The sequence below is a fragment of the Molossus molossus genome, unplaced genomic scaffold (genome assembly GCF_014108415.1).
Source record: "Molossus molossus isolate mMolMol1 unplaced genomic scaffold, mMolMol1.p scaffold_m16_p_9, whole genome shotgun sequence".
NCBI classification, from domain to species: domain Eukaryota; kingdom Metazoa; phylum Chordata; class Mammalia; order Chiroptera; family Molossidae; genus Molossus; species Molossus molossus.
In genome coordinates this window covers 106,695,421-106,722,914 of record NW_023425403.1, presented here as the reverse complement: position 1 = coordinate 106,722,914, position 27,494 = coordinate 106,695,421, and the positions used below count along the sequence as shown (strand labels likewise).

The following is a 27,494-nucleotide window of genomic DNA, read 5'->3' as shown; positions in this document are numbered from 1 at the left end:
GCCACAGGCCTGAGGGCCCTGGAGGCAGAGCGGCCAAGGGGACACAGAGGCTGGCACGGAGCAGGCGGCCAATCCTGCAGGCCAGGCAGTGTGCAGCGGTCACGGAGGCCCCAGGGACCCTCCGGAGTCAGAGCTGCGGACGGGTCAGAGCCGACTGGCATGTCAGTGCTGAGAAGGTGATGGTGTAGGTGTAAGAACACTGGTTTCTTAATGTAAAATAAGCTAATATACAAATTTATTAAAGATGATGAGAGTCAGACTTCTTGCTATAAAAGGAAGAAAGCAACGAAAATACATGTTGGAGGTGAGACTGAACCATGTCGTTTGGGCTAGAATTGAAGATAGTGGTATGAACTCATCGTTTTTAATACGGACAGATCAGTTTAAGTGTATGGATGTATCATACACATACTTGCATTTCTACATCTTTTCCACTAGAAATGCCCAGAAGCATGACCCCCAAAGAGGAGTAAGTACAACAAGCACACTCAACGCCCACATGCTGGTTCTGAGAAACCACGTCCAGTCCAGGGCTCCTGAAGCCAGGGGTGGTTTCAGGACTGTGGTAAAGAAAGGACGAGATGCACCAAGGACATCTTATACCACAAAAAAAGTACTAAAAAGTATGAACAGTGGTCATAAAAACACAGAACAAGTGAAGGGGCTCCTACTGGCAAAATCTGAGACCACTTGAACAACATAAAAATAAATGATAATGACAGTTTTGACAAAGGAGGCAAGAGTATACAGTGGAGTAAAGGAAGTCTGTCCAATAAACGATGCTGGGGAAACTGGACAGGAACATGCAAAAACATAAAACTAGGTCACTAACTTACATCATACGCAAGAATAAACTCAAAATGAAAAAAAGACTTAAATGTAAAGTGTGAAACCATAAAAATCCTAGAAGAAAACATATGCAGCAAAATCTCAGACATCCCGCCTAGCATAATTTACACCAATACAAGGCAAGAGAAACGGGCAAAAATAAACACATGAGACTACATCAAACTAAAAAGCTTCTGCACAGCAAAAGAAACAAGCATCAAAATAAAAAGGAAACACACTGTATTCAAGAGAACATATTTGTCAATGATACATCGGATAAAGGGTTAATTTCCAAAATACATAAAGTACTCATACAACTGAACAAAGGGAAGATAAACCATCCAATTAAAAAATGGCAGCCCATGCCCTGGTCGGTTTGGCTCAGCAGTTAAAGCGTCAGCCTGTGGTACAGAGAGACCTGGGTTCGGTTTCCGTAAGCGCATGTGTCTCCGTTGCAGTTTGTCCCCGGCCCTGGTTGGGTCGTGTGGGTCACAGCCACTCGATGTGTCCCTTTCACGTCGATGTTTCTCTCTCTCTCTCCCTCCCACTATATCTAAACAAAATATTGAAAAATGTCCTTGGGAGAGGATAAAGAAAGAGAAAAAAAATGGGAGCCTAGGCCAGTTTAGCTCAACGGTTAAGCATCAGCCCACAAACCAAAAAGTCACAGGCTCTATTCCAGCCAAGGGCACGGATCTCAGTCACAATTGTCGCTGGCCCTGGTCAGGTCATGCAGAGGCAACCAGTCGATATGTCTCTCTCACATCAATGTTTCTTTCTCCCTTCCCCCCCACCTCTCTCCCTCCCTCTCCCACTCTATCTGAAGATAAATGGAAAAAATATCCTCAGGTGAGAATTAAAAAAAAAAAAAAAAAGACAGGCAGAAGACCTGAATAGACACCTCTCCAAAGAGGATATACAGATGGCCAAGACACATATGAAGAAATGCTCAACGTCACTAATCATCAGAGATGCAAATCAAAATGATAATGAGGCATCACCGCACACCTGCCAGAACGACCGCCGTCCACCAATCACCACAGAAGAGCTGGTGAGGATGGGAAAGGAGCCTAGTGCACTGCTGCTGGGAATCAGACCGGTGCCGCCACTGTGGAAAGCAGTGTGGAGTTTCTTCAAAAAATTAGTATTGCAAAACTCTAAACTTCTTTACCACAAAAAATTCTCAATATACCAGTTTACTACATAAGACAAAAGTTCAGTGATTTTTCATAACCATGCATACCTGTTTACTATAACAGCACTCCAAATACAGAACAATCACAGTTCAATGTCATGTACAGTTAAGTATAACACTTACCCAATCCTTTAGGTGTAATGCCACTACTGTCAGCAGGATTAATGACCCAGTAATAATATTTTAATGTGTGCATTAGCTGTAATACTGTTCCTACTCTTCGTATGGTGGTGTAAATGGTAGCAGTTCCAATGAATTCAGCAGACAAATAAGTATATAGAGAAAGCTGAACCTAATATACAAAAAACATTAACAGAGTAGTAAAATAAATTTAAAATGTTTCAAATGTTTATACTATACATATACATTCTATTCTAACTTAAATGAAAATTAGTAAAGGCCAAGAAAATAGCATATATTATGTGGTTAAAAATAAATATTTATTAGATATTATTCATATTAAAAAACAATCTGCAAAAACACATTCTAATAACATTTATTTTATTAAAAATAATGCAATAGCTATTAACCATGAAATAGTTTAATTTTTTTTCTTTATTGATTTTAGAGAGAGAGATAGGAGAGCAAGAGAGAGAGAAACATCAATGAGAGAGAACATGGATCAGCCACCTCCTGCATGCCCCCGACTGGGGATCAGGCCCACAACCTGGGCATGTGTCCTCACTGGGAATCGAATCAGCGACCTCTTGGTGCCATGGGTCGATGCTCAACCACTGAGCCACACAGGTCGGGCAACCATGAAACAGTTTTAAGTAAATCAATAAAACCACTGAAAGTATCTAAAAGAAAGGTAACATTTTTTTAAAATTCAACTAGATTAGCCCTGGCCGGTTGGGCTCGGCAGTTACAGCATCGGCCTGTGGACCAATGCATCACAGGTTCAATTCCAGTCAAGGGCACGCGCCCGAGTGGCAGTTCATCCCAGGCCCTGGTCGGGTCCTGCGGGAGGCAGTTGATGTGTCTCTCTCACACTGATGTTTGTTTCTCTCTCTCTCTCCCTCTCTCTTTCACTCTCTCTCTCCGCCTTCCTCCCTCCCTCCCTCCAGCTCCCTTCCTCCCACACTGTCTGATGATAACCAGAAAAATATCTCGGGTGAGGATTTTTAAAAAAACAAAACAAAAAGTCAGCTAGACTAAAGCCTTAAATCTAAGTACATTTCCGCAGCTCAAAAGAACAGAACTAACATCAGACAGCTGTGTCATATTTGCAAAAAATACATTCTGTTGTCATATATCTTTTTTTTTTTTAATCCTCACCCGAGGACACTTTCCCATTTTTTGTTCAGGTAGAGTGGGAGGGAGAGAGAGGAACAGAGAGAGAGAGAGAAACATCGACGTGAAGGGACACATCGAGTGGCTGCCACCCGCACAACCGACCAGGGCCGGGGACAAACTGCAACCGAGGTACGCGCCCTTAGCGGGAACTGAACCCGGGTCTCTCCGGACGGCAGGTCGATGCTCTAACCGCTGAGCCAAACCGGCCAGGGCTGTTGTCATATATCTTAAAAGTTCATGGAATTTCAAAAGATCGTGACCCACTGACACAGCATCGGAGCCTCAGCACGTAGCAGGGAGATGACAGGCCCAATGCCTGTTGAAACGGCGAACAGAACTCAGGGTTGAGGTTAGCACTACAATGACATGATCACTGCGACACAAGTCGGAACTTAACCACTCTTCACACAAAGTTTTGGGGAAAATTTGAAAATTGCAAAGGCAGGTCAGAGTCATAGAAGGTGTCCCTCACTGATCCCCACTAGATGTGACAAGGCTAAGGGCAGGTATGCAAAGTGCTAAAAACTTATGTTGATATCTAGAAAAAAATGCCTTGTGTATATATTTACTTTAAAACAAATTATATTTACATCATAATATAAACTCTGTATTTAAAATACAAGCAATTTTCCAGTCGTGTGATCACAATTATAATAATACAGTTGGGCCCTGGCCGGTTTGGCTCAGCGGTTAGAGCATCGGCCTGCGGTCCGGAGAGACCCGGGTTCGGTTCCTGCTAAGGGCACGTACCTCGGTTGCAGTTTGTCCCCGGCCCTGGTCGGTTGTGCGGGTGGCAGCCACTCGATGTGTCCCTTTCACGTCGATGTTTCTCTCTCTCTCTGTGTTCCTCTCTCTCCCTCCCACTCTACCTGAACAAAAAATGGAAAAATGTCCTCGGGTGAGGATAAAAAAATAATAATAAAAATAATACAGTTGGTTACCTGTTATTTTCTCTTTTCTTAGTCTTCTAATAATAAGTGTACCAAATTCACTTTCTTGGAAAAGTATAAATTACATCCAATGACTTCAGAATGTTGTTACATCAAGCTTAATTTTTAACTATACTTTCATCTATATTAATATTTACATATTTAATATTTTGATTTCTGATACTGCTTAATAGAAATCCTTCATATTGACAACTAAATAAGCTGAAAATTACAAATGTCTTCTACTGGATAGTTTAGATCCACTAAGTGTTATTTACAACATTACACTAAAATACAATAAATGAGAACAGATCCTCACCTTTGCGGGTGTGTGCACCCAGATGGCTGGGTTGAACAAGATGTGGTCGCACAGCTGCTTCAGCAGCGGCGCCCCGTGAGCCAGGCCGTCCAGGTACTTGGCAAAGGACAGGAACTGCTCCAGCACTGCCCTGGTGATGTGAGCCCGCGAGGACTGAGGGAGAGAACAGGGAGTCGAGCTAAAGCTCTGCAGGACAGCCAAGTGGACTGTGCGGACTAACAGAAGTACAAATTCATTTTTCACATGTTATCTTTAATATTTTAAATATAAAATTTAAAAACCTTTATTTTTACTTTGCTATTCAAAATTTAATTATAATTAGAAAGTACAAATTTTAAGTAAATTCTCTGCATTATACTTTGTTATCTGAAGCTCTTTTTAGGGCAGTTGCAAATAAATATCTCAATTTAAAAAATGCCACTATGAACTCAAGCAGAAATAAAATAAGTTATGAAAAACTAATGGTTCTATTCAACTTTTGCAGAAATTGATGAAAAAAGATTTTAGACAAAATTTGAAATGACCTAAAATTCATATAATACACACACCTACACAAACAAAGTCGTGAAGAAGGGAGAGGCTTTCACTAACTCCAAGCGAAAGGGAGAATGAATGGCCCACTCGTCCCCGAGCCCTGTGCCGGGGTCAGGACCGAGCGCACGCCCAGCGCTGCTCCGTCCGCGGCGCGTCCCCGACCCGAGCCCTGGGAAAGGTGGCCCTTGGCATTCATGTCCCTCACTGCGGCCCTCAGCGATCTTTGCTAAGAAGCTGGGGACTGCTCTTCTCTGCAGACACCCTCTCCCGGACAGCAGGCTCCCACAGCTCCGGGAGCGCTGTCCCTGCGCTGAACACTCCCATCACCAACACATAACCTGCTACCATGGCATTTACATAAATGACAGATCTTCCAAAATTCAAATCAAACCTTAAAGTTTCACTGTCCAATAGAGTAGCCACTGGTTATACATGTTACTGAGCCCTTGAAATGTGTCTAGTCCTAAGTGATATGTGCTATATACATGTACACCCTGAATTCTGAAGGTTTAGAATGAAAAAACAATGTAAAATACCTATCATTCTTTTCCTTATTCAGTATATGTTGAAGTGATAATACTTTGGATACACTAGGTTAAATAAAATATATTATTAAAGTTAATTTCAATAATTACTTTTTACTGGAAAAATTTAAACAGCATATGAAACCTGCATTATATATTCATTGGACAATGCTATCCTAGAGTATTATTTCAGTAGAAAATAATATATAGAGAAAAGTGTTCATAAAAGCTAATAATTCAAACTCAAATGTCAAAAAATGTATTTTCCTACCCAAATCTCTTTTTCCTCGTCTAGTGATCATTTTTGTAGTATCACCAGCCTCCCCAGGGTTAAGGATCAGCTCCGCTCAACTCTAAAGCGCAGGTCATATTATGCCTTTAACCTACTATCCACTGAATGAAGTCCGACTATCAGTATAGCACTATTAAGGTGTAATAGTACCTACATTCATCACGCCCGTAACAAGGAGAACGCAATCAACTTGACGTGAGCATGCCGTGCACTTCCATCCTTCTACACGAGGAATCACAAACGCAAAGTACAATACGCAAGCAGTGAATAAACAACAGTGTATGAATCTGGGTAGCAGACAATGAGGAGTAGTGAAGATTGCTCAAAGTATCTAAGGAAATAAAATTCAAAACTAAAACACTTGTCATTGAACCAAACAAGTATGTATTTGGCCAAATTCCACCCACCTAACACCAGTTTGTTCCCCTGCTTTCTCTATCATGCTCCCTCAACTTGGAAACCCTTATGCCATTCCCTCTGCCGCCCAGGTAGCGCGTGACCTTCTCATTTACGAGTCAGCAAACACAGACGTTGACTACTGACTATTTCCTAGGTATTCTCCCGGCACTGTGGAAAGAACAGTTAAGAAAACTGAAGGAAAAAAAGTAAGAAAAAAAGATTGCTTTCATAGAACTTACAAAGAAGGTAGAGGTATACAATAAATAAAATAAGAAGGTAAAGTAGGAGACATGGCCCACGTCCGCAAGTGAATGGAGAAAACAGGCAGTGGACAGAACTGGACCCGGGGTCAAAGGCAGCACGCGCTGAAGGTGCTGCTCCGCTGGGTGCGAGTGTGATGTGGACGGTGAGCAGAGGAGCAGCCCTCCTACCCAATTCGAAACAAGCCTCAGAACATAACTTCACATGAGACGTGTTTAAGAAGATAAAGAAATGGTGCTAACAAAGTGCTGAGTTATTAAAGGGTAAGGTTAGGGGGACAAAAACAAGTAAATATATATATTTTTTTAATCCTCACCCGAGGACATTTTTCCATTTTTTTGTTCAGATAGAGTGGGAGGAAGGGAGAGAAAGAGAGAGAGAGAGAGAAACATTGACGTGAAAAGGACACATCGAGTGGCTGCCACCCGCACGACCCAACCAGGGCCGGGGACAAACTGCAAACGAGGTACATGCCCTTAGAGGGAACTGAACCCGGGTCTCTCTGGACCGCAGGCCGACGCTCTAACCGCTGAGCCAAACCGGCCAGGGCAAAAACAAATAAATATTTGAGTAAAAACAAAACAGCAAAGATTGGGAACTCATTTTAAAGGTATGTTAATGAGAAGAATAGAATACTTTTAAATTCTAAAATACTATTCATGGATAGGGGAGTGCAATTAAGTGAGATCAATGGCTGTTTACAGCTTCAGCCAGCACCTTCATTAGTTTCAATCTCACACAGCTTATATAATCTATTCTACTGCATTCAGTGACAATCGTTTCAAGAAGACTCATATTCTGGCAGAACAAAGCAAACAAGACACCTTCAGAGATGCTCGTGAAGAGTCTGACTGGGCGGAGCACCTCTGCTCCTCGGGCTGACTCCCTGACAGCCCCTGCTCCGACAGGCCCTCAAGCTGACCACACACGGCTGGCCACTCACTCTTATCCACTGATAAACAGAAATGGGATCTTATTAATACTATTCACCTGGCAGCTGATTATTTAAAAATAAAACAGTGTAAACACGCATCTGAGAAAGCTAAAAGGCATATTCTATTTAGGAAATCAAACATGCGAGTGCGCTCCATTTACTTGACTCAGGAAATATTTATGGAGGCAGGCAGTCCTTTTGGTGAAGATGCAGCAATAAGGTGAGGGGGGAAGATACTGTCCCTGCTTTCCTGAATCTGAAGCCTACATTCTAGTGAAAGAAAGCAGAAAATAAACACGTTTTTGAAAATATCAGAATGGTGCTGTAAAAAATTAGCAGTGTAGACAGCTAGTGATGGTCACGGAGCGTTACTGTTCTACTCAGAGGGATTGGGGAAGCCTTCCCTGATGAGGTGTCATAAGCTAACTCCTGAATGAATTATACAATCAGGCCACATGGGTATCTATGCAAAAAATGAGCAAAACAACAGGGGGACATGCAAAGGTCCTGAGATGGGCACAGGATTACCATTTAGATTTTTTACAAGAAAAGCAAAAAGGCTTTTTATGACCAGTATGACTGCAAAAGAGAAGGCGAAAAAGGAGAATGTTAAAGAGATGGTAACAGAAGTAAGACATTTGTGAATTTACTCATAAAAGGACGGAGTTGTAAGATGTGGCGCATTGCAGGAGCACTAGTCTGCTACGGCTGCATGTGAACCACAGATACGAGTAACCAAAGAAAGACTGCGATGTGAACTAAGAGAGTAGCAATGGACACAGAAACGAGCAGACTAGTAAGTGCAAAGTAGTTATTGAGTCTGGATATGTTTTGATACTAAGCAATACAATTTGCTGAGAATATGGCCCTGGCTAGTTTGGCTCAGCAGTTAGAGCATCAGCCTGAGGACCAAAGAGTCGCGGGTTCAATTCTGGTCAAGGGCACGTACCTTGGTTGCAGTTTGTCCTTGGCCTTGGTTGGGGTCCTGCAGGAGGCAACCAAGTGATGTGTCTCTCTCACATCGATATTTCTCTCTCTCTCTTTCTCTCTCTCCCTCTTCCCTTCCCACTCTATCTGAAGATAAACAGAAAAATATCCTTGGGTGATGATTTAAAAATGGAAAAAGCAGTTTGCTAAAAATATAAATTTACTGTGTGAAAAGTAGAGTCAAAAAGGATTACAATTTCTGGTCTGAAGTACCTGTTCAATGGTGATGGTATTAACTAAGAAAAGACTGAAGATTAAAATTAGAGAGAAAATAAAAACAGTTTGGATCGTTTCGGTTTCTGAAACCTATTAGCATCCACCAGGAGCTGAACACGAGAGATTAGGGCCAACGGAAAGGGTGACGGGAGACACGCCTTTGAGAACACCTGGTCTTTACAGGACAAGGGACGCTGAGGGTAAACTCACACTGAAGTCAGACAAGTATAGAAGGTTCCCGGATTCAGTGCCAAGACAACAGCACCTTCAGAATTGAGGAACAAGGGGAGGAACTACTAGGAGAGAATAAAAAGAGTCAAGGAGGTAGGAAGGAAAGAAACAAGAACACTTCACAAAATACAGCTGAAGACAGCACTTCAAGGAAAGAACGTTAAACTGAACTACTATTAAAGGTCGAGTAGGACAAAGATTGAGAACCATGAGGTTTAAGAAACTGAAGGCTGCTGGGGAAGCACAGAGATGAAAGCCGGATTGGAACGAGGATGAATCTCAGACTAGATAGGATTCCAGGAATACAGGGATGGTCCCACATTTGAAAATCAATGTAAGTCACTATACTAATAAAAAATATGGAAACATCATAACTATTTCAAACAATGCAGAAAAGGCATTTGATTAAAATTCAATACCTGTTTATGATAAAAGAAAACTTAGCAAACTTGAAATAGACATTTTCTTTTCTTTTTTACCTTTATTGTTGAGAGTATTACAGATGCCCCCACCCACTCTTATCCCCCATTGCACCCCTCCACCCGGTTACCTCCCAATCCCAGGCCTTCACCACCCTACTGTTTGTGCCTATGGGCAATGCATATGCAAGTAAGTTCTTTAGTTAATCTCTTCCTGTCCCCCTAACTCTTTCCCTCTGACTCATCAGCCTGTTCCCTGCTTCCATGTCTGTGGTTCTATCTTATTTATTAGTTTATTTTGTTCACTGGATTCTACATATAAGTGAGATCATGTGATACTTGTCTTTCTCTCACTGGTTTATTTCACTTAGCATAATCCTTTTTTATAGCTGCATAGAATTCCATTCTGTAAGTGTAACACAGTTTTTCTATCCACTCATCTACTGATGGGAACTTGGGCTGTTTCCAGATCTTAGCTATTATAAATAATGCTGTTATGAACATAGTGGTGCATATATTCTTTTTGATTGGTGTTTTGGGATTCTTATGATATATCCCTAGAAGTGGGATCACTGGATCAAATGGCAGTTCCGATTTTAATTTTTTGAGGAAACTCCACAAATAGTTTCTCAATTTGATTAAAAAGTCAATAAAATGTAATCTACAGCATATAACTTACTTAGTGGACAATTATTAAAACCTTTACCCAAGAAATCTAAAATAAAGTAGAGAAGCCCACCATTACAACTTCAATTCAACACTATACTGAATGGCTTAGTACAGTTAGTCAAGGGGAGGAAACATTGAAAGAATGAGTATGAAAAAGAAAAAAAATTATCATTCTCAGATATATCATTTTTAATAGAAATTCTTTTTTTAAAAATCTCAAACTACTAGGTTTGAGAGAGGAATAGCAAGATCAGTATATAAAATATCATTAAAAACACAAATTATATGTGTACGTACCAATGACAAATAAAAAATTAAATTTATAGAACCACAAATATCTAGGAAGAAATCCAACAAAGTTTTCTACACAGAAATCTTCCAAAGAGACCTAAATAAATAGAATGATATATAAAGTGTCTGACTTGAAAGATTCAAAATAAAAAATGCCAACATAATACAACAAAAATCCTAGGATATTGTATGTGTGAAATTCGAAAAGCTGATGTATATGCTCATGCAGAGACCCAAAAATAGCCAAGGCAATTTGAAGAACAATAAAGCTACATGGCACATGTTGAGATAACAAGACTGTACTTCCTCAAAGAGAGGGAAAGAAACACAACACATAAGACTCTGGAAATGAGCTCATGTATAAATAGGTGTGTGTGTGTGTGTGTGTGTGTGTGTGTGTGTGTGTGTGTAGAGAGAGAGAAAATACATAAACTTTGAACTTTATACCTCATACCACACACAAAATTCAGTTGGAGGTAGACTATAAATCTAAATGTGAAAATTAAAACACAATTTTGGCCCTGGCCGGTTTGGCTCAGCAGTTAGAGCGTCGGCCTGCGGTCCTGAGAGACCCGGGTTCGGTTCCCGCTGGGGGCATGTGCCTCGGTTGCAGTTTGTCCCCGGCCCTGGTCGGTTGTGCGGGTGGCAGCCACTCAATGTGTCCCTTTCACGTCGATGTTTCTCTCTCTCTCCCTTCCTCTCTCTCCTTCCCACTCTACCTGAACAAAAAATGGAAAAATGTCCTCGGGTGAGGATAAAAAAAAACAAAAAAAACACAATTTTGAGTCTCATGACTTTGGAATACTTAAGAATCCAAAATGGGTTAATCATAAAAAAAATGAAAAGTTTATCTATTGAAATTAAGGACTTTTTTCATTAAAAGACACAGAGGAAGAGATATGTACAATACATATTAAACCGAGCACTCATATCCAGGATATTTACAGAAGTTCCAAAACTCAGTAAGAAAATGATATATAAACCAAATGATAAAGGGCAAACACTGCAGGTTTTAATGAAAGAAGATAACCAACATGACAATAAATATATGAAAATGCTCAACTTAATTTATCACCAGAGAAATGCAAATGATAACACAATGAGATCTACAGAGTAGAAGAGTACCTTTGCAAATCATGTATCTAATAAAGAATTAGAATACAAAATTAAAAACCCTACAACTCAATAATAAAAAACACATAACTCCAATTATTTAAAATTGGCAAGAGTGGAAGATATAAACCACAGAACTTACATGCATGTATGCGTAACCATGGGCATAGACAACAATACTGAGGGGTGGGGGATGGTGTCAATGGGGGAAAAAGGAGAAACATCTGTTACAAAAATAAAATATTTTTTAAAGTTGGCAGAAGTCCTAAAGTGACATTTCTCAAAAAAATATAGACAAACAGGCAACACAGGAATATAAAATGGTAGAGCTCCTTTGGAAAACAGTCTGGCAGTAAGTGATTGAACATAATAAAGGTATAACAGGCCCCAGAACATCAAGTCATAGGTATCTACTCAAGAGAATAAAAAAGAATGATTAAAAAAGAATGAAGAATAAACTTATAACTTTGAATAAAAGCAAACAAAATCATTTATTTTAGTTTCTACTTTCAGTCAGAATTTCTTAATTATACAAATTTCTAACACCAATTTAGTTCAATGTCTACACTTAGATCTAGGTGCATAATTTAAAAATGTTTGTGAATTAGCCCAAAACATAGCCTCTATACAGTCAACGGGAAGGGAAACTGTAGAAAAAGTATAATTAGTGATTGTCAGTTGCCCGTCTTTGAAGACTGCACGATAAACCGCCAGTGCACATCACTCACCTTTTCAAGTAAGTAGCCAATGACCAGAAAGCCTTTTCCGCCCAGCATCTGCTCCTGCATGGCTACGGAGCTTTTAAGTAGTTCAACCAGGAATGCCAAAAGAGTAGCACTGCATGTAAAGTACAGATAATTTCATTATGCAATCATCCACGTTGACTATAAACTTAGTGTGCAATTTCAGTATTTTATTTTGACAAAACGTAACAACCACATTCAGATCTAATTTGTTTTGCCAACAATGACTATTATATATTATATTATACAATAACATATTTTCTCACAAGCATGATAAAACTAGTTTTATCTATTTAACATTAAATATCATAAATCAACACACTGATTTTTTTATATTCCAAGGCAAACATCTAAGTTTATCTATACACATATATATCCCCTGCTTCAAGCAAATCTCACATAACACACCCACAAATATGTCAGTTCATCATAATAAAGACTTTACCACAATATTTCTTTGAAGAATGTGCTATCTTAGAGAATTTTAAATAGGTACACAAGACTGTTTTGGAAGAAAACACACCGACTTTTTAAAATAAACTTTTCATTTAGACCTATTTTCAAAAACTACTCATACTCTTTAAAAAATACCCAGAGAAATATGCAACATGTCACTCAGGTCCCTATATGCCCTCAGGAACAGTTCGTGAGGGCAGAGAAAACAAAGGGTTTACGCAGTGTTCAGACGAAAAGTGAGAGTAACACCTGCACATGCAATGCCCACAAGCACAGAAAGACAGGTGCCCCCCCCCCGCCCAGCACTGGGTATGGTGCTGAGTGAGGAAACAGAGGGAAAGGAACGGCTGCACGGGAACATGCCGCTCCGTGTACAGTATATGCTCTAGCATAACTTTGATGGTGTGTTACTTCACAGAATTACATGGAGCTATTTCCAACCAGCAGCATTCAGACATGATAGCATTTCTAGTCATATGTTTACCATAGTTTATAACAATGAATGACCATAAGCCAGACTTTAACAGCTATTAGAATAATGTCTATTTACAGTACTTTACAAGGTACCCCAAATTGCCTAATTTTATTCACAATAATGGGTAAAGCCTCAAATTTCTAAATATATTTTAATACACAAGTACTCATTCCTACAGGAAACTAAGAAAATCTGGTAATTAGGAAAACTTGAAAAGTATTAAGGCCCAAAAGTAATCTAAAGTTATTCTATTCTCTGGAGTTATTGTATCTATTATGGTTTCAATAAAAATGGCAAACAACACTTTTCTCTAACAATGTGGCTATACTTGTTCAAATCAGAAATATTCTCATAAAAATAATTAACAAAATGTTTTATTATTATAAAAACCAATAGTTTAACATTATATTTCATCAAGAAAAAAACATAGTACATTTGAAAATAAAGTACTTTATTACAAGGAAATTGAAATTCAATTACATTATTTGGCCCTGTACTTTAAACCACAAAAACAAACTCTTATGTAAACTAGTACTACAAAATAACTGATAATTCTTTTACTTTGTCCTAAAAATCTAAGGTGGACATTATACGAGAAAAACACAGTTACCACGGAATTCCCTGGGATTTTTAAAATGTTTCTGTAAGAACAGAAAAGCAATCTAGTCCATTTTAAATGAATTGTATCAAGAGTCAAAGCCACTTCATAAATAATTGCTTGAGTACCATTATACATACTACTTCTGCCTAAATGTTTGAAAAGAATGAAGACAGCTACTGTATACACATTACACAATTTCCTAATCTGTTCGTGGAATTTTGACCTACACCCGAGTTAGTAATTTCGGGAGAAAAATGACTAGGATTTCTAAACATTGGTACTGCCAAAAAGACTAGAAGAGCGTCCCTATGGTCCATGACAAAAAATGCAAAAAAGTATTTTTTACAATAAATCACCTCCTATGTAGAGCCGTTGATTTTCTTATTCTCTTATGTCAGAAAGACAACTCTTTCTCAAACATCTAATGAATTAACTCAGAATTCCAAACACAGTCGAGTTTCATTACAAAATCAGAAATATTTTCTTTTTCCAAAATCTTAACACATGACTATGCTAATTCACATAATATTAATTTCACTTCCATTTTAACTGTGACAACAATTGAAAACTCAAATTCATTCACTAATAAAGGTAGTATTAATTTAAACCTAAAACCCAAAGCAATAGCAGTACCATAACTTTTTAAAATCTTTAATAGGTATGTATATTTGACATGGGGGACGTAATAGTAAATAGACAGATGGCCATCTTCGAAGATGTACATTTTCAAACATAATTTAGCAAACTTACCAGTAACTAAAATGCATCGGATTGCTGCAGGGCTCACAATAAACTTGCAAAATTCTGTGTACTGCCATACAAAATTTCTCTCCATTCTTGCCTATTTCCAACTCCCCTAGATACAAAGGCAAATATAAAGGATACTTCAGCCCATTCCTATATCTCCTACATACCACTTCCTGTCTAGACACATCAGTTCATGTGTAGAGAATCTAAATATATAGGATAAATAAAAAGCAATTATCTGTATCAGCCAAAACTAGTATACGCAACATAAAAAATTCTTTTGAAAAGCATAGCAATACCTAGAAACGAATGTTCACAGGAACTTTTTCTTGACAGATAAAAAGTGTTCTGATTTTTATCTCATAAGGTAAAATTGCTAAACTTTTCAAGAGACATTGTAACATACGTTCTGTAAGTAGCCATACCACTTAGGAAACAGTAATGGGTTTTTAATTGTCTCATTTTTTCAGGAAATGACACTAAGAATCTTTAGTGTTATTTCTTAAAAATAACTATCATCTTCCAATTCTTAATAAAGTTCAATTAAATTAGGAAATTTTATTTCAAATGTCATAATTACAGAGGTCTAGACCTTAGGAAAACTGAAGACAATAGTATAATAATACATTTAATGACTTAGTATGTTTATTAAAATCTCCAGAGCTTTCTGCTCCATATTATTAAAAAACAAAACATCAGGCTTGGCTCACAAGTACCTGAGAATTTTTATAAGTATGTATAAGTATATATTTTTATAAGTATGTATGAAGAGTAAATTCTGACTAAATTCTGTTTCTAATGAAAAAAGATGCTACTACATTTAGGTTCCATTAAAATTTATATAAGTATAGATTTTTTAAAAATATTACTTCATCCATTCTAATTTGTCCATTATTTATTTTTTAAATGACTAATACAGATAACTCATGTAATGTGATCACAAACATTGTAATATTTGAGGTACTTTATTAAAGATAAATATATCATAAAGATAGACATAATTTATAACTAAAACAATAAATGTTGAATATATAACCCAAGTTAAGTTCAAAAGCAGTTGTGAGAATACAGAAACTGGCTTTTCAATTTGCTTTGAACAGAAACAAGCAAGTACCTCAGCTTGATGAGCTATTTAAATATACTAAGAAGAATAGAACTAATAATGTTAAAATTAAATATATGATATTCACCCTGAGATTCAATACCTCCCTTCATAAAAAAAAAAAAAAAGTTTTTAATCTTTCCAAAAAACACTACATGCAAAGTAATTGTCAGAATAAATTCAGAAGTACATTAAGCTCTAATAAGATTTAAGGTACTGGTAAGGGGAAAATCTTTTGCCTTTTTTATAAAGTTTCATGTCTTAGCTTAATTTAGTACTCAGATACATTGAAATCTTGCAAGATGATTAAAATTAAATAAAATATCAAATACCATAGTTTTATACTATTTCTTTCACTATAAAAGTCTTTGGAGATGAGGGTGATCATAGCAAGAATAAAACTGTAAAAGAAACCAACTCAAGTACATACTCAAGATAATTTCTCACTCAACACAATTTCCAGCAACATACCAAAAAACAACAACAAAATCTCACAATAAGTTAGTGGAGCTAAATTCCTCCCAGTTCAGAATGAGAAATGCCTACAGGGCGTTTCTACCTCCAGGTACGTGTGCAGTCACTCTGACACCGTTCCTGGAGGTGCGGTCTCAGAGACCACTGCCCTGTGCCCGCACAGGCACGGATCCTGACACACGCACTGTCACATGCACCAGTGCAGACAGCGAGTGGGGCAGACGCCTGTAGAGTGAAAGGCATCATCTGCAGTCAAACAGAAAACAGTGGGATGTGAGGACGGAGGGAGCCGAGGCCAGAGCGGCCCCGCCCAGCACTGTCTCTTCCCTGCAGCGGAGAGGACACAGGCCCCCTTGCACACCGACTGCTGTCACCGCCGGGCCAGTTCAGAGCATTCTCTAAAGACTCTATTAAAAGTCTGGCAAGCTATCACACATTTTTACCTTTGGGAACAAATTTTGATTTTACATTTCATTAGCCTATTTTATTCCTGACAAAATATATTATAGCCAGAAAAATTAAAAAGTGTATTCAAGCGTGACTAAAATGTGTCACAATTTGTTTTATGAGGGAAACAAAATTTTAAAATTTGTACATGTAAGTGAATAAATCCTAAACCTCTTATGACATAGTTATGTATTAATGCATAGTACCTACCAGTATTTATATAGTTTGAGAACAAAACTGCCTTTCGATCGGCTCCATTCATTATTCTCTATATGACAGCCAGTAGACGTTTACTAAAAAGGCTCCAATGCAAAAGAAATAACTCACAGCCTAACCGTTTTCAACTTAACAGCAACTGGCAAACGACTACTTCCAATGCTTGGATGCCCGAAGCCCTTTAGAAAATTTCCCTGGACACAACCAGCGGCAGCACCACTAGGTTGACCGTGTATAACCAGAGTCACAAGAATACTTTGGTGCCCTGGCCGGTGTGGCTCAGCGGTTAGAGCGTCGGCCCGCGGACCAGGGAGACCAGGGTTGGTTCCCACTAAGGGCACGCACCTCGGTCGCAGTTGGAGTCATGTGGGTGATGACCGGTCGACGTGTCTCTCTCACATCGATGTTTCTCTCTCTCCCCCACTCTCTCCCTCCCACTCTGAAGATAAAGGCAAAAAAAATGTCCTCAGGTGAGGATTAAATTTTAAAAAAAGAATGCTTTAGAAATTTGAGGATATAACTTGCTCACACGGAAGAAGTTCGAGACTGGCTGTGAGCACACCTGCGCGACCCGAGCCGGCGGCGGCCTCCGCGGCCTCCGGGCCAGGCCTGCTGCAGCGGGGAGGGCCCGCCGGGCGGTGCCCCTCGGTGCCCCTCCCCCTCGGCGGCCTGTCCTCCCGGCCACGCCCTTGCTCCGGGACAGAAGCAGGACCAAAACTACACCCGGGAAGCGCTGGAATTACCCGAGAGAAAATAAATGCTTAAACAGCTGATTACACAGAAGGCTGAAATAATTATTTGATACTTAGATGCTATATACAGGGTGTGGCAAAAGTAGGTTTACAGTTGTATGCGAAACACATAGTTTATTCTTGTATATTTATTACTGTATTATTTTCCATACAAACACTTGTAAACCTACGATTGCCAACCCTGTATGCTCAGGAAATTTTCTAATCTTTTCATAATCAATTTTCCCTTTTAAATGATCTATGCAGTAAAACTGACGTTTTTATTTCATGTGTGTATCTGAGAATGTGAGATACACATATTTGTATAATCCCACCAAAATCAAAATAGAGACCCCTCATCACATCAAAAATACTCATTTTGGCCCTGGCCAGTTTTGCTCAGCGGTTAGAGCATCGGCCTGTGAACCAAAAAGTTATGGGTTTGATTCCAGTCAAGGGCACATAACTGGGTTGTGGTTCGGTCCCCAGCCCTGGTCAGGGTCGTGCGGGAGGCAACCAACTGATGTGTCTCCCTCATATCAATGTTTGTTTCTTTTTCTTTCTCTTTCTTTCCCTCTCTCTCTCCCCAGGTCCCATTCTATCTGAAGATAAATGCAAAAATATTCTTGGGTGATTCAAAAAAAAACACAGAACTCCTTTTGCCTGGCCAGTGTGGCTCAGTGGATTGAGCGTCACCCCATGGACTGAGAGGCCCCAGTTCTATTTCTGGTCGGGGCACCTACCTGGGTTGCCTGCTCAATCCCCAGTGGAATGACTACTTATCTCTCATCCTTCACTATCCTTTTTTCTTCATGGATTTCATATAAATGGAATCAAACACTATATAATCTGAATATGTACTGACCACAATATATTGCCTTTGAAATCCATCCAAGCAATTGCATACCTCAAGAGTTTATTCCTTAAAAATATTTTTTTTACTTTACTGATTTTTAGAGAATGAAGGGAGAGCGAGAGAGAGAAACACCGAGGAGAGAGAACATCGACTGGCCCCCTCCTGCATGCCCCCCACTGGGGACTGGGCCTATAACCTGGGCATGTTCCCAGGAATGGAACTTGCGACCTCTTCGTGCATGGGTCGATGCTCAACCACTGACCCACAACGGCCAGGCTAGAGTTTATTCCTTTAAATTGTTGAATAGCATTCAACTGTATGAACGAATTACAACAGTTTGTGGACATTTGAGTTATGCATAGTTAACAGCAATATGAATGGGACTACTCTAAACGTTCACATAAGGGTTTCTGTGTGAACACAGTTTTGTTCATTTCTCATAAACAACATCGCAGGAGTAGAAGGCTGACTAATAAAACAAATGCACATGTAACTAAACAAACCGCACACGGCCAGAGCGGCAATGCCAGCAGGGGCCGGGCCAGGCCTCCTCGCCTGTGCCAGCACCTGGCACACGAGTCCTTTCTACTGTGGCATTCCTCTGGGTGTGTAGCTGTTGTCTCACAGTGGCTGTACTATGCATTTCACTCCTGGGGAACGCTGAAGATCTCTTCATGGGCTATTTTGGCATTCTTATATCTCCTTGGTGAAGGGCCTGTTCAAGTGTTTTGCCCATTTTCAAAAACCAGATTTTATGTTTTCTCAGGTTTGAGAGTTTAATATAATCTTGATATAAGCCCCTTGCCAAGTAAATGACTTTATATCATCCTCCTCCAGTCAGTAGCATGTTTTTTCATTGCATCTTTTTGCAAATTAAACGGTGTTAACTTTGCAACTCAAATTTATCAATTCTTTTTCTTTTATGCATTATGCTTTTTGTGCCGTGTCCAATATGGCTTGCCTAGCCTAGGATGCAAATATATTCTCTAAAACATCTGTAGTTTTATATTTTATATTTAGAGTTAATTTTCATAAGGTGTCAGGTTTAGATCTGCATTCTTATTGTGGCATATAACTACCCTTCCTCTGTTACACTGCTCTTGCACCTCCGCCAAACACCAACTGTTCTTATTTGTGTGTGGGGCTATTTCCAAACACTATGCTGTTCAACTGATAGATACGTCTGTTACTTTGCTCGTACCAAACTGAGTGGTCTTAGAGGCAAATGGTTATGATTCCTCCAACTTTATTCTGTTTCAAAATCATTTTATCTAACCTAGTTACTTTGACTTTCCATTTTTCCATTGTAAAATTTTTTCACAGTAGAAAGAATTTATTTGCCTCATTAAAACAATCTCAATAGTGCATTTAACTATAAATTCAATCTTCTCATTTCAAGGAGTTGCAAACAAAGTCTAAACAGAAACTTTCAATTGCTTTGGATCTACATTGTAAAAACTCTTAAATTTACCAAGGGAATATATAAAAAAGCCAAATAAAATGTTTTAAGGCATAAACTTCATAATTAACGGGTCTACTGCTCTGCTCCCAGTGCCGGCCCTGCAGAAGACAGTTCTGCCAACTATGAATACAGCAGGACGTGAACAGGTACAAACTAAATCCTGCATCAACTGAATGAAATTTCAGATGCAAAAGTTATGTGTCATGATCTTACACAATTTCACTCCAAGAGTAAAAATAGAACCCAAAGGCTTGACCCCCACGCCTCCTTAACAACGCCCCCGTCCACCCCTCTCCCAGCATTCCTTCCTTCCAATAGGAAAAGGCAGAATGAACGGTTTCCGTGGCGGCTGAGCAGCCTGGCGCAGAGGCTCAGCGGGCTGTCCCCGCACCCCGGAAAACAACGGGATTCCCAACCTTTGTCCTCCGGGGCACTGAGCATCACCAGCACCAAAACTTTCCATATACATTTTAAAACCATCTTGTCTATATCTACAAACAAATCCAACTAAATATTTAATCGCTATTTTGTTAAATGTACAGATCAATTTAATGATGCCTTTATTATGCTGAATCTTCCTATACATAAATACAATATACCTCATCATGCATTTTAGAACTTTGATTTCATCGGCAATTTGTAGATTTCAGCACACAGATTCTATACATGCTTTGAACACTTACATTTAAAAAAGATCTCTTAACCTTTGAGAGGACTTGGAGAGTATTATGCTAAGCAAAATAATCCAAACAGAGAAAGACAAGTATCACATGATCTAGTTTACTTATAGAATATAATGAACAAAAATAAGCTGACGATCATAATAGATCCAGAGACATGGAAGTAGGGAACAGACTGACAAACCTCAGAGGGAAGGGGAGTCGGGGTGGGAAGAGGTAAACCAAAGAACCATACGCATATATGCACAACCACTGGACACAGACAACGGTGTGGGAAGGCAGGAGGGGATCGGAGTGGGGAGGAGGGAGGTCAATAGGGAAAAAAGAGGGGACATCTGTAATACTTTCAACAATAAATGTTTTTTAAAATTATTATTATAAAAAACAAAAATACTTCAACTTTTGAAGCTATTATTAAAGGTACTTTTAATTTGGTTTCCTACTACACATTGTTAATACAAAGAAATATAATTTTTTTTATGTGAGAACCTTGTATCTTGCAAACTTTCTAAACTTGCTTACCTGTGCTAGAATTTTGTGTATTAATTCCTTAACTTAATTTTTACACAGATAATCATGTCATCTGTTAAAAGGGATCATTCAATTTTTTCTTTCCAATCTCTATAGCTTTTCTTTGTCTTGCCTTATTGCAATGGCTAGAACCTCTGATATGGATAAGATCCACACATGTACGGCTAATGGCTGAGTTCACACATAATTTTATGGAGTTACTTCCACACACTCTTCCCCAATAATTTCCAGCTATGGGGCTCCACTTTCCAGTTCTGCTGTCAAAAATGCTAGGCAGAGTTTCAGTACCCTCACTCTGCTGTGCATTTCTATACCTCGGCCCACAGCTCGGACAAACCAGCTGTATAAGAGAGAGATTTTTTAAAAAGCAATTGAGAGGTTTCTGGTTCTAAATGTAAGGAGCCTGGAAGCCACACTCCATCCAATCAGGTAAAAATCTGAACAGACTGAAAATTCAATAACCCTTCTAGGATCCAAAAAAGAGAGGGGAACAGGGTAAACTGCTGCCGCCAAGATTGAGAAGAGACAAAAATCCGACAGGGAGTCACAGAAAACCGCAGCAGAGACGTACACATGGAAACCTCCCAGGAACCAGTGCCCCATAGGAAACCTGAACTGTAATTGACAAAATGCTGGAAAACTGAGTACCTACAACTTCCCCGTCACAGAGAGGGCCTCACATTTATTGTGAGATTTATCTTCAGGAAATCAACCAGGTCTCCACAGTTAATATGCGAGGAAAATCATCTGGGCCTCCAGCAGATGGAAGGAAAAGGAACCACTGTGAAACAGCCCGTTTCTAACAAGGCCTGCTCTCAGGAGAACCTAGTTAGTTAACCAGGTCTAACCTGTTGAGGTGTTATCAGAGCCCAACTGACCTGGGGAAAAGAAGTGACCAATTCCAGCCAACTCAAGGTATCTTCTTCAACCTAACGAGGTTTAAAAGCACTTCCTAAGTTCACAATCCATAGGCACAGAATCACTAAAAGACCAAATCATACGACTACAGAGTGCTTCCATCCACCACATTTTTAAAGACCTATTCTTGGCAGTTCCTTTTCCAGATACATCATGTCTATCAAGAAAAAATTATAAGGCATATCAACAGGCAAACATTACAATTTAAAAAGACAAGTCAAGAATAAGACCCAGACATGCCTGGGATGATGGGATTAGCGAACTTGGAATTTAAAGCGGCTATAATAACTATGCTAAGGGGTCTAATAGATAAAATAGATAGCCTGAAAGAACAAACGGCAATGTAACAAAAAGATCAAAATCCTAATAATAAATAAAAAGGGAAGGGAAAAGAATGAAAGAAAAAACTACACCTATACATATCATTTTCCAATGACATAAAATCAAAGATAAAGAACAGTTTCTGAAAGATGGCAGAAGGAAAACAACTTATATATAGCAAAAATAAGAATGACATCCAACTTTTCTTCATAAACTATGCAAGTAAGAAGAGAATGGAGTGAAATATTTCAAGCTTTGAGGACCAAAAAAAAACAAGAAAACCCCACCAACCTCAACTTCTATACCCTTTAAAATTATCCTTCAAAAATGAAGGAAAGCCCAGCCAGTGTTGCTCAGTGGTTGAGTGTCAACCCATGCACCAGGAGGTCGCAAGTTCGATTCCTGGTCAGGGCACATGACCAAGTTGTGGGCTCAGTCTCCAGTGTGGGTATGCTGGAAGTGGCCGATAGATATTCTCTCTCATCGATGTTTCTCTCTCTCTCCCTCTCCCTTCCTTTCTCTCTAAAATCAACAAAGGAAAGGAAAAAATGAAGGAAAAATAAAGACTTTCAAACAAACAAAAATTGAGAAAATTTGTTTCCAATAAAACTCTCTTGTGAAGAAATGTAAACAGTAATTCTTTAAAGAGAAGGAAAATAATATTGGTCAGAAACTTGGATCTACATTAAGAAAGAGCACTGAAGAAAGAAAAGTAAAAACTTTTTATTTTATTTATTTATTTTTTTATTAATTAATTTTTGTTACAGATGTTTCTCCTTTTCCCCCCATGGATTCCCCCCTACCCCTCCCTTCCTGCCCTTTCCCCAGTTTGTTGTCCATGTCCACTGTTCATGCATACATGCATATACGTTCTGTGGTTTATCTCTCAAAAAGTAAAAACTTTTATTTTTTAATCTGAAGTAATCTAATAGATAAGCTTGTTCAAAATAACAACATATACATTCACACAAATATGTATGCTTATATATAAGGAAAATTAATCACAGCAATGATACCAGAAACAAAATATAGAAATTAAGATGATTTTATTTTTATAAAGTACTCAAACTACTCATAAAGTGGTATAGTGATATTTGAAATAGACTTAAATTAGTTGCAAACTCAATAGCAACCACTGAAAGAATAATAAAAAATTAAGCATAACTGATATGCTAAGAAGATAAAATTGAATTATATAAAATGTGCAATTAAAATCACAACAATCAGAAAACTAGCACAATACAAAAACAGAAACAAACAATAATGTAACACATGAAAAACAGTAAACAAATGTGGTAAACATTAATCCAACTATATCAATAATCATTTTGGATATCAGTGTCTAAATACACCAATTAAAAGACAGAAATTGTCAGAGTGGACCAAAAACCGCAACTCGCCAGTGTTGTCTACAAAAAAACCACTTTAAATATAGACACATATGGATTAAAAGTAAATAGATGGAGAAAAATATACCATAACACTAATCAAAAGAAAGCAGGAGTATCTATATTACCTTCAGACAGAGCAGTCTTCAAATCAAGGAAAGTTAACGAAGATTAAGAAGGACACTGCATAATGTCAAACGGATCAATTTTCTGAAAAGACGGTGAGAATGCTTATGGTGCAAGTGCATGACAAATGAGCATCAGACTAGATGATGCACAAACCGCTCTAACTGCAAGGAGAAAGAGATGAATCCATTATGGTAATCAGGGACTTCAACACCCCTCTAAGAAATGGACAAATACAGTAGGCAGAAAATCAGGATATACTTGAACTAAACAATACCAACAAACCATGGGACATAATTAACATCTCTACACTACTTCATCCAGCAACAACAAAGTACGCATTCCCCTCATGCTCACATGAAACATTCACTAAGACAGACCACATCTTCTGGGTAACCAACCACATCTTACAAATTTAAAAACAGAAATCATACAATGGCCCTGGCCGGTTTGGCTCAGCGGCTAGAGCGTTGGCCTGTGGTCCAGAGAGACCCGAGTTCAGTTCCCGCTAAGGGCACGTACCTTGGTTGCAGTTTGTCCCCGGCCCCAGTAGGGGTTGTGTGGGAAGCAACCAGTCAATGTGTCTCTCTCGCATCAATGATTCTCTTTCTCTCTCTCTCTCTCTCTCTCTCTCTCTCTTCCTCCCTTTCTCCCTCCTGCTCTATCTGAAATGCAAAAATGTCTCTATCTGAAATGCAAAAATGTCCTTGGGTGAGGATTAAAAAAAAAATCATACAACGTCTACTCTCAGATCACAATGGAATTACCTAGAAATAAGAGAAAGATAACTAGAAAATCTCATTAATATGTAGAGATTACACAGCACACTTCTAAATAACACATGGTCAAAAAAAAAAAAAAAAAAAAGACAGTATTAAAATATTTTGAATTAAATTAAAAGCACAACTGACCAAATTTGTAGAAGGAGATTAAAGCAATGTATATAGGTAAACTTATAATATGTGACATGATATTGTGATTTATAATAAATATAAATTTGATCTTCCTCCAAATTTCTGACACAGCGCCACTGAAACCCTTGAAATGTTCTATGTGACAAGCACAATGAAGAATGGGACCTGGCTCTGTGGAGCCAACCACGTGATGCGTGTGCTAACAACCAGACCTCACCACCTTCCCCAACTCCAGGGAGGGGAAACTGAAAACTGAGTTTAGCACCAGTGGGCAGTGACTTAATCATTCATGCCTATGTAATAAGCCCCACAAAAACCCAAAAGGAAAGGGTTCGGTGAGACTGTTGGGGAGCAGGTGGAGGAGCTGGGAGAGTGCAGAGCTGAGGAGGGCACTAAAGCCCCAGGACCCTCCCCATTCCCCGCCCCATGAATCTCCTCCATCTGGATACTCATCAGCATCCTTTACCGTGTACTTTTATAACAAACCAGTAATCCAGTAAGCAAAATGTTTCTCTGAGCTGTATGAGCTGCTCCAACAAATTAATCAAACCCAAGAAGGGGGTTGTGGGAACCTCTGATTTACAGCCAGTTGGTAAGAAATACAGGTAACAACATGAACTTCCATTTACAACTGAAGTCCAACCAGAGGGATGTTGAAGCTGCCCATCTATAGCCAGTCAGTCATAAGCAAAGGTGGTAACTTGGTTTGCAACTAGCATCTGAAATGTGTGCGGGGGGGGGGGGGGGGGGCAGTCTTGTGTGACTGAGCCTTTAACCTGTAAAATCTGACACCATCTCCATGTAACCAGTGTGATAACAGAGTTAAATTGTAGGATATAAAGGTGGTATAAGAGTGAACCAATTGGTGGTGTGGGGAAAACTACCACTCCATACGTGAGAACTGGGTGTTCAGACCTCTATCACGTATATATAGAAAAAAAGAAAGGTCTAAAATCAGTAACATAAGCTTCCACCTTCGGAAACAAAATTTAAAAAAAGCAATTCAGTCCAAAATAAGCAGGAAAAAATAGTAAGAATTAGAATTTTTTTTTAAAAATCAAAGAAATTGAAAAGAGGAAATCGATAGACCCAAAAGATGGTTCTTTGAAAAAAAAAATCAATAAAAATTGATAAGCCTCCAGCCAAACTATGAAAAACAAAAAGTGAACACAAAATACTAACATCAAAAATGAAAGACGGAACATAACTACAGAACCCATGGAAAAGCAATAAGGAATACTGTGGACAATCCTATGCCCAATTCACAACCTAGATGAAAGACCAATTCCTTGAAAGAGTTATCTGCCAAAACTCACAGAAGAATAAATAGACATTCTGAATAGACCTATAACTATTAAAAAAATTACATCATAAATTTAAATTTTCCAAAACAGAATGCAACAGACCCAGATTGGTTCACTGGTGAATTCTACCAAACACGTAAAAAATTTTATGGCAATTTTCCACAATTTCTTTAAGAGGGTAGAAACAGAAGTACTATTTAGGCCAGCATCAGTCTAATGCCAAAACCAGAAAAAGACATTATAAGAAAGAAAAAATTTTTCTATGAACACAGATGCTAAAATCTACAATAAAATATTGGCAAATTGAATCCAAAAGAGTATAAATGAAATTATGCACCATAAACAAGTGGGACTTATCCAAGGTATATACGCCTGGTTCAAGATTTGAAAATCAATTAATGTAATCCATCATATCAACAGACTAAAACAAATTATATGTTCCTATCATTAGATGCAGAAAAAGCATTTAACACCATATAGCAACCATTTCTTGGGAGGTGGGGGGGAGTTGCAAAATCTCCCAGTAAACTAGGAAGAGAACCTTTCTGTACAGCTAACATCATACTTGATGAAAAACACAAACTTTCTCACTTAGATTGAATACAAGGCAAGATTGTCCCTTTTCACTATTCCTTTTCAACACTGTACTGAAAGCCCTGGCTAAATCAGTAAGACAAGAAAAGAAAACAAAATATATTCAGATTGAAAAAGAAGACATAAAACTCTTTGCTCACAGATGCATACTGTCTATGCAGAAAACCTGAAAGACTCAACAAAAAATCTCTAGGAACTTTTAAACAATTCATAGCTAGTTTACAGGATACAAAGTTAATATAAAATAACTCAAATGCTTTCCTATCCATCAACAGTGAAGAGGTGGAATTTGACATTTAAAACACAATACACATGACATAAGCACCCTACAAGTAAACTAGTTATAAATGTAACAAAATATATATAAGATCTATATAAGGAAAACTACAAAACTCTCAATAATAAAATCAAAGATGAACTAAATAAAAGATATTTAGATAGCAGTACTAAATATTGTCAAGATGTGAGTTCCTAATTTGATCTACGAATTCAGTGCAATATCAATAAAAATCCAAGTAAGTTATGTTACGAATATCGACAAACTAATTCTAAAGTTTATATTGAAAAGCAAAAAGAGAATAGCCAACAAAACACTGAGGGAAATACAGTTGAAAGAATGGCGAACTAGCTTCAGGAACTGCCATAAAGCTGTAGTCACCAAGACAACGTGGTAGTGGAGAAAGAACAGACAGAGATCAATGGAACAGAACAGGGAGCCAGAAAGAGACACCCATAAATACAGGCAGCTGATCGGCGATAAATGAGCAAAGGTAATAAATACAATGAAGCAAAGATAGTCTCTTCAACAAATAATGCTGAAAGAACTAGACAATCACATATAAAAAGTGAATCTAGAAATAAACCTTACACCTTTCATAAAATTTTACTTAAAGTAGATCACTGACCTAAATGTAAAATGCAAAACTATATACTCCTAGAAGATAACATAAAAGAAAACCTACATGACTTCT

The 27,494-nt window shown here is 38.5% G+C and overlaps 1 protein-coding gene across 2 annotated transcripts in view; it reads right to left on the bottom strand.

The window, feature by feature from the left end:
• Positions 1-27,494, bottom strand: part of NBEA (neurobeachin) — a 763,707-nt gene that overhangs the window by 578,346 nt on the left and 157,867 nt on the right. For both annotated transcript variants that reach the window (XM_036249654.1, XM_036249655.1), the window contains exons 11-13: positions 12,166-12,274; positions 4,568-4,720; positions 2,147-2,315 (exon numbers count right to left, since the gene is read on the bottom strand). In XM_036249654.1, coding sequence (XP_036105547.1) covers positions 2,147-2,315; positions 4,568-4,720; positions 12,166-12,274 — 431 coding nt within the window. The remainder of the gene's footprint in view (positions 1-2,146; positions 2,316-4,567; positions 4,721-12,165; positions 12,275-27,494) is intronic.